This window comes from Falco rusticolus, chromosome Z (assembly GCF_015220075.1).
Source record: "Falco rusticolus isolate bFalRus1 chromosome Z, bFalRus1.pri, whole genome shotgun sequence".
Lineage (NCBI taxonomy): Eukaryota > Metazoa > Chordata > Aves > Falconiformes > Falconidae > Falco > Falco rusticolus.
The window spans coordinates 24,022,339-24,032,938 of record NC_051210.1 but is presented as its reverse complement, the minus strand read 5'-3'; the positions used below and the strand labels follow the sequence as shown (position 1 = coordinate 24,032,938).

At 44.3% G+C, this 10,600-nt stretch overlaps 1 protein-coding gene across 4 annotated transcripts; it reads right to left on the bottom strand.

The window, feature by feature from the left end:
- Positions 1-390: 390 nt before the first annotated feature.
- STARD4 (StAR related lipid transfer domain containing 4) lies at positions 391-9,800 on the bottom strand. Of its 4 annotated transcripts, XM_037373507.1 has the most exons (6): positions 9,737-9,800; positions 9,276-9,408; positions 6,653-6,702; positions 4,939-5,065; positions 3,709-3,823; positions 391-3,167 (listed from the first exon to the last, which is right to left on the bottom strand). In XM_037373507.1, exons 2-6 carry the CDS (start codon positions 9,378-9,380, stop codon positions 2,941-2,943), a joined length of 624 nt encoding a protein of 207 aa, XP_037229404.1. In that variant the 5' UTR covers positions 9,381-9,408; positions 9,737-9,800; the 3' UTR covers positions 391-2,940. The 4 variants fall into 4 exon arrangements, with proteins under 4 accessions (XP_037229404.1, XP_037229403.1, XP_037229405.1 ...); XM_037373506.1 differs by having other exon boundaries at positions 9,276-9,787; XM_037373508.1 differs by lacking the exons at positions 9,276-9,408; positions 9,737-9,800 and adding an exon at positions 8,700-9,172.
- Positions 9,801-10,600: the final 800 nt, after the last annotated feature.

Here is a 10,600-nt window from a genome sequence, read left to right as displayed (position 1 = left end):
CTAATAACTTCATCTATGCTGCCTGTATCAAAAAAACATTTCTGAGGATCGCTAGGTAGTCATACTCACTTGACACATTGAAAGAGAAATTTTAAAGAAAATCACTTCGGAAGAGACAGTTCTGGATAATGCATTTGGGACACCTTAATCCAGATATGACATCTCTTATTGTGTGGGTCAGCTGTGAAATGCACACAGGTATCTCCCGTCATGTGCTGTTATCACCTATGTTTGTTAGGAAGGTAACCCTAGCATAATCACTCCCTACCCATACTGTAAAAAACTTAAGTCACCAGCACAACTCAGTGAGAACTGGGAAAGGCAGAATGAATGTATTATGAAGTTTATATTGTGATCTAGGACTTAGGATATATTCTTTCCTGTAAAGCATTTAATATTTAGCATAGATTTATTATCGTATCTCCCACCTTCATACTCTTTCACCAGGAAATGGGTTTAAACATCACTGTTTTTTCTATTAATTCTAATTAATGTCTGTAATAATTTTCCAGATCCAAAGTGACCTCTGTACCTATTCCTATCCCACTTCACAGAGGGTGACAAGATACATGGCCTACAAGAGTGTACCATACCTCAGAGGTCACAGTTCATTTTCTCAGCAACAGAAGAGCAATGCAACTCTTTGCTCTGAAGTCAAATGCTACCGAACTCTCCTGCCTTTATGCAGGCTTAGTAACAGAAACAGCCTATCTTCACTGAAAGCACAAAAAGCCATGTCACTGAACACTAAATAAAGATAAGTACTCTAGAGCTGTTAGAGCCCTTATAATGGGCATTTGGAACAGGGACCTCTTAATCTTTTCTGCAGTGCCTAGTGTTGTACAAACATCATCCTATAAGTGTCTTGTGCTCCTTTTAATCCGTTTCTCCAGCTCTGAAGTGCCTCTGTATGGATTTAAACTGGGCTTTTTACAGAACAATGGAATATTCTTCTCTATGTACATCTGTACCACAACCCCTCAATTAGTCAGTCCCAGCAGTTTTAAAAAAAGAAGACATAAATATGCAGATTCACTATACATGTAATCTTTATAACTGGGAAGAATAAATAGGGTACACTTCACACAGCTTTCTCTATAATCATGTCAGCATTCATCCCACAGAGCAGTACTGCTAGGGATTTCATGCTTGCCTCTGTGCCAGTACTAGAAAAGAGTGGACCCTAGCATTTAGGAAAAAGTGTGTCTGCTGACACCGACTCCTTAGTGTCCTTGGTGATGAAAGATCACCTTGTGAACTCGCATTACTGCTGGGGAAACAAGGAAGGTAGAAAATATGGGAAGAGTAAACAAGGAGTTTAAAGGGAACCACAGAACACACAAAACCCAACAGGGAGTTGACATTTTCTGCCTGTGAAGGCACCAAAAAGCTGTTGGATGCCACTGCCTTTAACTGTCTTAAACTACTAAATGCCTTAATACAGGAAACATATTGGAAAAGCCCTCACTATATTTGGTGTCATGTTTTTTCTCACTCTTTTCTTGAGCAATAAGGAAAGTCCTCACTGTTCAGAGTTCAGCTACAGTGGCCAGTGTCAAAAGAGGCAAATATTTTCTTCCTGAGAGTTACCAGTCCTTGGATTGTACGCATGAAACTAGCCCCAAAACATTAGGGCTTTCCCTATCACACAGCTAAACTTGCCGCCACTAGCACTGGTCATGCATAGGGATAATTACAATCTCACCTGTGAAAATGGTGCATCCCAACATCAAAAGTTTAACGACAGGTTTTAAAGAGAATTCAGGTCCCTAGCTGCACAGACAGTAATCTTTTGAAAGCCCTTGCTATGCATCTGTCAGCATCACTGGGTAGCTAAATGTCCTCAAAAATGTGACCCTCCATCCACCAGCAGAGCTGAGCAATTCGGCAAAGCTTAAGCTTTGGCCTTCAGTCGCTTATGTTTTAAGAATGCTAATTTCATTTATTGCAAAGATCAATCTAGGGGTATTATAGGTGTGCTGTTGCACCTACACCAATGCCTATACCTGAAGCAAGCTAGTGGTCCTTTCTGTTGCTTTAGTAATTCCAGGATTTTCAGTTAAGGAAGACCAAAAAAATCCAAAAAAACAAATCCAAAACCAAACACAAAAATACCCCCCCACACAATTACATGCAAAGTTAAGTACAAAATTATTTAGAAGTGCAAAGTATCGTAGATGATCCATTGGAGGTTTGGTATTTTGACAACTGTGTGATTAAAAGCACACTAAAAACTATGGAAGGACACCTGATGACTTAAATGAGCTTTGGATCTGCTGTAAGGGCATTTCTTTATCTATGCACTGTTATATACAACAGTTAATTAAATTACAGTTACAACACTGAAGAAATGCCAATAATGAATACTTATTTTTGCTAACAAGAGCGAATAGCTTTCTTATGAGTAGTATCATTTAACAACTTAGCTATGTAATATCCCTATGATAAAACAATTTTTTAAAACAAGTTACAGATGCACCTGCACAACCTAAATAAATCAAAAATTTTCAGTAAATATAAAAATATATATTACAAAATTACATCTTCAATCAGATGCTGCCTGTACAGTGACCTGCACCAGCAAAATCCTGAGCACTCCACTCTCAATACTCGGTAAGAGGTGAGTTCATGCTACATTTTTCAAGCCCAAACACACATCTTGTGTTTTCTAACTAGGAAGCCAGGGGTTTATAGATTCAGACTACTCTTCACACAGCTGCAGAGTGCTGAGCAGGAAACAGAACCTTGCACCATGCATTAGGAATGTATGCTAAGTATCACATCAAAAAGTACTTGGTAAAGTTGGATCCCTCAACATAAAGGTTCAGGTATCATTCAGGAACAATATTAATCACCTCTTAACTCAGTAGCTAACCTATGCTAAGCTAAACAATATAATTTGATTGCAAGAAATGCACGGGCTTTTAAGTCACTGTTTGCCTATGTTTTCAGTGCTTTTTTGAGGTCAGAGTAGAAATTGGCTAGGGTACTAGACATGGCAGTGTCTACTGCAGATTGTGGTAGCATCCCTCGCAGTTCAGTCTGAATATAGCCTGTCAAAAGACTGTGGCTAGGATAGTCCTTAAGAGGGACGCAGAACCAACCGCAAGGGTGATTGAATCCACGGACAAAGTTAGGTCTCACTTCTCCATAGTCTAGGCTTATACCTATTTAAGGGGAGAAAAAAAAACAGAAGCAAAAAAGAGGAAATTAATTTGAGACATAAAAAAATAAAGGTACAGTGAATTTAAAATTTACAAGTTTCTGCTTGGGTAATGTAGTTGAAGTGACAGGCACACTTCAAGTTTCTGGGTACTTTCATAGAAGAAAGTTTGTCTTCATCCAAACTCCATGACATGCAGAGCTTGATAAACAGAAATTCCAACATTAAAAAACATTATTCCCATTTACTAGCAAGCTGAGCAAGTTGTTACTCCACATAGTTTGCTGTAAAAGCTAAGTTAGAGCACTCAATTTGTCTCCTGTCCCACAGCTGGCATAAATGAAACTTGGCACACAGGGATGGCTCAAGTAACTTTTATGATTCTTTAAATCTGTAAAATGTTAAGATCCCTTTGAAATAGTTGTTGAAGACCATCTTACACCATTTTTGAGTGTTTACCGCAAAACTAAATTTATTTTGTATCAAATCTTAAGCCAAGCAGCTGTCGCAAAGTAAGAATTAAACAGAGGTAAGTGGTGCCTTACCGCACGTTAGAAGCCCATCTTCATAGCTTGTAGTGTAAGAGAAATCAACAAATTCCCTTGGTGCTATGATGTTCCAGAGCTGGCCAGCAGTGGTGTAGCGCATCACACAGCAGTTCTTGTTGAGTGACAGAATAAGGAGGGTAAGACAACAAAGATACCTTAGTATAATGAATATAGGGAAATTTATGCTTGTAGGCAGCTAGTCTTTTCCACAAATGTCGCAGACTCTGTCAGCTACACTGTGAGGGCTGAATGGCTGTGTCATTTTCAGTCTAAATGCTGGAAGTTTGTAAGGACTTGCAGTCTGCACCAGAAAGCTGCAGGGGCAGAGAATATCTGGCACCTTAGTTTAGTCAGTAAACCATACTGACAAGAACTAGAAAACGGTGTCATACCTGGGAACTGAAAGCCATGTGGCTTTTATGTTGCCTAACCATTACTGAGGAAGTCTGAAAGGACCATGAATAAATCGTGAGAGCCCTCTCAGTATTAAGATGCTGTCAAGTACTTTTAATCCAAGTGAAATATAAAACAGAATGCAAACAGTTCCTCAAAAAAAAGGCTTTCTTATAAGACAATAGAGTTTGTATAAATTTTAGGGAATAATTAGCAGAAATACCTTGACATATATATCTTCCTTAAGAGCCACAGCAAAAGACATGTTCAAGTCAGATGTCCACAGGGCTTTAAAGTCATAGTGAATGCCCCCAGTAACCAAAAGGCTACCTGTTCTTCTGTAATCAACTTCAAACCTACCTTTCTTTAACAAGTCCTGCCCCTCAGTATGAATTACTTTGTCTCCCAGCACACAGTGAAGTCAGCCTTTCAGGAAGAGGGAGAGGCTGGAGCTTCTGTACGTGTGGATTATTAATACCCACAATTTTGGAATGGAAGAAAGCAAGCCATATGAAAAGGCTTTGGCATATAAAATACCACACTGTAACTCTATGTGAATTTTATCAAGAGGCTACCAGAGCTCCCAGATCTGAGAAAATTGTGACCAACCAATTTTCACTCCTTTATTTTTAGAACTTCAAGCTTCAGAATAGGACTGTGCAGCCAGAAAGCCTCATCTGAGGTCACCCACTGCATGTATGTACAGTATCTCATGTTCATGCAGAAAATGGGCATAAAAATGGTAGTATTAGTTGGAACGACTGCTCTGCTGTAACATTAAACTCATGTATGCATCTATACACATTTCCCTTAAGAATATAAACCAGTCTTCACCTCTTCAAATGTTTCTATGATGTCCATTGTAGTCATTAAGCTGTCCCAGTCTAGTCTATAAGGTCCAGGGCGAATATGATCCACTATTCTGTTAGTAACATCTTCCACAACTCCTTGAGCTTTGTAGCTAGACAAACAGATGTTTACAAGTGAGAAATTCTTTATAAATATTCCGTTAATTTGCAACAGCATACTTACTATGATACCTCGGTAGCTGGAGTTATGGTCAGTGAACAACTGTATCACAAAAACAGTACACAAAAAGACCTATGGGTGCATCTGTTCTTCTCTGCAATAAATGTTACTCTGAGAAATTTTGTCCTTATGCTGCAATTAATATTTTGTAAATGGCAAACTCCTTCCTCAGGCAAAAAATCATTCATCATGTTTAGTTCTCTTACAACTTGTTATTTTGCTCTTCTTGCTGGGCAAGCAAGGGAGTCCAGGAGGGACAAGTAAAGCTAAAAGCTAAAAGCAAAAAGAAAGGACAGCAGGACTACAATGGAAAAAAAAATATTTCATAAAGTAGAAATAACAGTAGTAAAAGCAATCTAATTAGAACTACACTTTACTTTGGTGGCATGTAAGAGTACCAAATAATTAATATAGTGTAAGACATTACAGAACATTCTTCTGTTACCAGATATTTTTAGTAGACATTAGAGATTTTATTTACTTGTGTTACAGGTCCTCCAGTTCCTGAAGGGGAAGAATACATCAGGACAATTATTTTCAGAATAATTCTTATTCATTAAGCTGTTCTTATTAATAGTAGGTAACTTAACAAATCAAGTAACAAATTTATCTATTCCCTTGCACAGTTCACCCATATGCATTCTTCATTACCTAGCTGTAGCCAATATTAGCTGTATACTCAGAACAGAGGACCATGTGAACACGCCAGTGGCTTCCAGCTAGGTGTTTGGAAAGTTCTTCAAAGAGTCGTTACTTTCGCCAGGTGTACACACAACCCTGGAGTCTTCATCTGCACATAGCAGCTGCTGCTCTCTTGGCAGTGATTCAAGTTACACAAACTTTTGGTGCCAGTGTGCCTGTGGCCCTGCACAGTCGGCAGACTCTTGGTGTCTGGAGTCATCGGCTCTTGCAGACTTAACAGGACTTAAATTCTGCAGACTGCATCAGTCTTTGACATACTTGCAAATGGTATCTTTTCACATGACTTTTCATTTCTTCAGAGTGCTATTTTCTAGTAACTATTTCTCTGCCTAAACCTACAGATACCAACAGAACCCAGTGACAGAAACTCATGCAGGAAGGACCTATATGTCACACATCTTTCCCATAACGACACGCTTGATATTTTACTAGATTGCAATTGCATAGTCACTGTAGCAGTTCAAGCATTGACTGCATTGCTGTCCAGTAATACTTTGGACTGCTGAACCTGTACTTGATTCTGTGGTTTGCAGACAATCTTTCTAAAAGGTCTGGGCATATGTCATTGCCCACTTCAGCCAACAGGAGTTTTGTATTACGTTCCACAGTTTTCATTGTTTGTTGCTCTAAACACCATGCAATGCTAAAGCATCGAAGTATAACGCTAAAAAGACATGGTACAGGCAAACTAGATGATCCACTTATCTTCCAGCCAATCTGCGTAGCTGAGGGCTGTAGAATCCACAACCTTAAATTCTAAATTCTAGAAAACACATCTGTGAACCTTAGAATGTATTTGTTCTGCAGACAAACTTACAGATATCCACTGAATTCCTCTGATGGTTTACGCCACACAGTTGCATCTTTCTGAAAGAAAATGCAAGATATGGTGTTCTCACTTACATACAACTAAAAAATGCCCAGAAAATGCTTCAATTTTTCTGAAGAAAAGCAAATTTACCATTAACTATGGTTCACCCCAAAGTTCTCATGGACCTGGGCACTTTTGTACACTTTTCTTAAGAAGATGAGCAGATGTTTCAGACATGATTTTACTTGTAATCTTCCGTTCTTTAAAAAAAATCTGTCATACTTTTCCAGTGTCAAATGCTAGAATTCTGCACAGAAATAGGGCTCCGCAGACTAAGCCAGTTCGCTATGAAAACACATAGAATAATGGAACTACATTACTAGGTAAAGCCTTTCAATTAAAAGGCAACTGGAAACCTATTATCTGAACACTACTCATAGGCGAAGACCACAGAACTTCTGCTTCCACTTCTGTAACACATGACCAAGCAAATGTGTGCAGAAGATGCTGACAGTGACAGACAGGAAAGCTTAAGTTTCCCTTCTCTCTTAGATGCCTCAGTAGAAGTGCTTTGCAAGCAGCAGTCTATTCATTTTAAAAAGTTAGCCAGAGAAAATAAATAAACCAGTATCTCCTGATTTTTATCTAACCATGGAATAGAACCCATGCACAAAATCTCTGAATTTCAGTGTTAAAGGGCTTTTTTATTTGGAATCATAAGCACAAAGGACCAAATGTCCTTAAGAACAGTAGCATAAGTACTGCATCCAGAACCATTTAAGATATTTTGTGGCAAAACACGTCTCCCTGGCAGATAGCTAAAGCTCTGAATTTCTTTTACATGGCACAGTACCAAAACACAAGGAAGGCAGGAAGTCCAACTAGAAATTTTACAGGGGTAAAATCTGGGCAATAATATGATCTGAAACAGTGAGATTCAGGTAACTTCTTAAACTAAAACAATGGTACAGGTATAAGACAGCATTTAGCAAAGCAGCGGTAGTGTAGCTGTTTTGCAAAAGTGAAAGGCTTGGATCCCCTGTTACTCCCTTTCAAGACTGACTTTATTAATTTTGCAAATAATCAAGTTACATTTGGTACAATTGACACTCTCTAACCAATGTCTGCCTTCAAAGGCAAAAAAAAGAAATACAAGACCCACCCAAACCACTGTAACAAAAAGGCAAAGATAGAAATTTACCATACCAGTTCTACCACATTGCTACACTGGAAGATCATAATATATTTTGACCTCCTGTGCAGGACAGGATAAAAAGTATTCACCCAGCCTAGAACTGATGCACCAGCAAAGTCCATTGAGCTTGATGCAGCAGGACTCAGAAAAGCCAAACAACTCAAAAGAAGGTTTTGGCTGTGGTGGTGCCCTGTCTCCACCACGCCCCATCCACCTCACCCCACTGTGGAAGCCACAACCACTAGTGGGGGTTGTGATGGCTGCATCCAGCTTACTCTGGACTTTGGGGGATGGGTGACAACATGGTAGCCAAGGGCTGTCTGGAATGATGACCCAAATACCTTGCTGATATGCAAATATGACTGTAAGTCAATCATCTTACTTTATAAATGGTGGACAGCCCAGAGCACGTTGAGCTCTCCTGCACAGCGGCAGGTGACACACCAGGTTCTCCCTTTGAGTATGGGCGCCTCTCAAGGTTACTACTCAAGGCTGAGAGACTCCCTGCCGCAATGGATTCTTGATAAGTGATTAATAGCATGCTAAACTTTGAAGCCTGAGCTAAGTCACATAAAGGATTGATTGTGCACATCTAACCCTTTAGACATAAACCATCGACCAAGTCTGCAACTAGGAGTGGATCCAGCTGCAGTTAGACTCCTGTCTGAGAAGAAGTTTAGAAAGCAAGGGGGCTCTTTCTGAACCTCATGACTCAAGAAGAGGGCCTCCCTGAGAGTTTTGTCTGACCCAGTCCTCTGTGCAGTAAATAATCAGGTGTACCTTGCCATTGAATCTTGTTGAACTATTTACCACTTAACTTTGTTATATCAATAAAGTGTATTGTTGCTTCTCTCTTACAAGTGAAGTACATGACTCTGTCTGCAATGATGCCAAACTGCTTGGAGAAAGCAGGAACTGCATCCCCTTTCACGGAAGGAAACATGATAATGTGGGGTCTCTGAAGGCAATGGAAACATGAGGCAGTATGAGAGAAAGACCTGAGAATGATCTCAGTTTTTTAGAGGAAGGCATTTGGAAGTTGAAGCAGGATGGGTTTGAGCATTACAGACAGACAAGATTCCAGAGGCCAACAGAGACTACCTGCGGGCTGTGGCTGGTTTGTTGAAAGCACAGATGAGCCCCTTGCCACACTGCTCGTGCTAGCAGTATTTCACGTTTTGCTTTAAGAAAAGCCTATAGTCCTGCACAGACGGGATCCTTCCGTGAGACACCTCCCTGAAACGGGTCGGAGGGTCGGCAGGAAACACCGCCACCTAGACAGGCACTGCCCAGGGAGGGTGGTTCCGCAGGGCCTCTCACGTCAGGCTCGCAGGAACGCGCCCGGTGTCCCACACCCGTGCTGTACGGCACAACAGGCGCTCCCCACCCCACCCCCCCCACCCCCCGTGACCCGCGGCCGCCCCGCGCACTCACCGTTTTCTTCGCCAGCCGCCAGGCGCGGTCCGCGATGCCGTGGTACTGCACCAGGGTGTCCCGCAGCCGCGCCGCCAGCGGGGCCGGGCCGGGCAGGCCATCCATCGGCTCCCCTCCGGCGGGAAGGCCCCCGCTACACCGACCGCACACCACAACCGGACGACACACCGCGGACGTCAACAGCGCGGCGCGACTCGCTCAAACCCGCGCACCGCGACCGCAGGGAGCGGAAACCACCGCCCCCGCCGGGCCCTCCCCCCCCCCCCGGGCCCACACCCCCCCCGCTCGGGTCGGGTGACAGCGGGCGGCCGCCGGGGTGCGGCGGGGGGCGCAGGACACGAGCCAACGGGCCCCCCCGGCGCCAGGCCAAGCCCGGGCCTCCGCGGCCTTTCGGGGCGCGTGACGGTCGCTCGCGCGCGGGCCCCCCGCTGCCGCCACCAGCCCCGGCGCCCCGAGCCCACCTGCGGCCCGTCCCTCCGCCACCCCCGGCGACCGCACTGCCAGCCGGCCCGGCGGCCCAACGGCCGATGCCGGGAGCCAATGAGAGCGCAGCCGGCTTCCCGGCGCAGCCAATGGCAGCGAGATCCGCCGAGGGCGGGGGTGGGGCTCGCTGCCTTCCCATATCACGCGGCGTCACCGGCGCGTCGTCGCCGGCCGGAGGAAGGAGCGAGTCCTGCCGTTTGCTGCTCGCGGCGGGGCGCGGCGCCCTGATTGGGTGGAGGGAGTGGAGTGATGGGAGGGGGCGGGGACAAGCGGCGTGGGGAGCTTCCCGCGCGCGGCCGGTGGCGGGCCGGGCCCAGCGAGAGCTGTGCGGCCGCGCTGCGCCTCGCCTCGCCGGGCAGCGGGACGAGCCCTCGGGGGCCAGCTGCGGTCCCGGTAACACCCGACTGGCCCCGGTCGCCTGCGGTGGCAGTACGTTACTGCAGCATCGCTGGGCTGTTGAGCGGCCGGCCGAGCCTCAGTCACCCCACTCGTCTCCTCACGTGTGCCTGGTTCCTGTGACTTTGTGGGGTGGTTTGACCCGAAACCGGGACACTTCGTAAAGGCTTTTTTGCTGTGGCTTTATAAAGGTTTACACAGGGTTGCAGGTTTCCAGTTGAGCTGCCTCGTGGATGGGCTGAGGCCTGTCCTGCAGCTGGAGATGGGGTGAGCAGGAGCAGTGAGGGGTGCATTCCTTGGGCCACTGCTCCCGCGTTGCTATTAGCTGTGGCATTGCTGTTAGCTTTGGCGTGTGAAGGCACAGACTCCAGCTGTGGTGGAACCAGAGACACTGTTGTGCAGAAGAGGTTATATTTATATCTGTGAGCCCGGATACAAATTCCAGC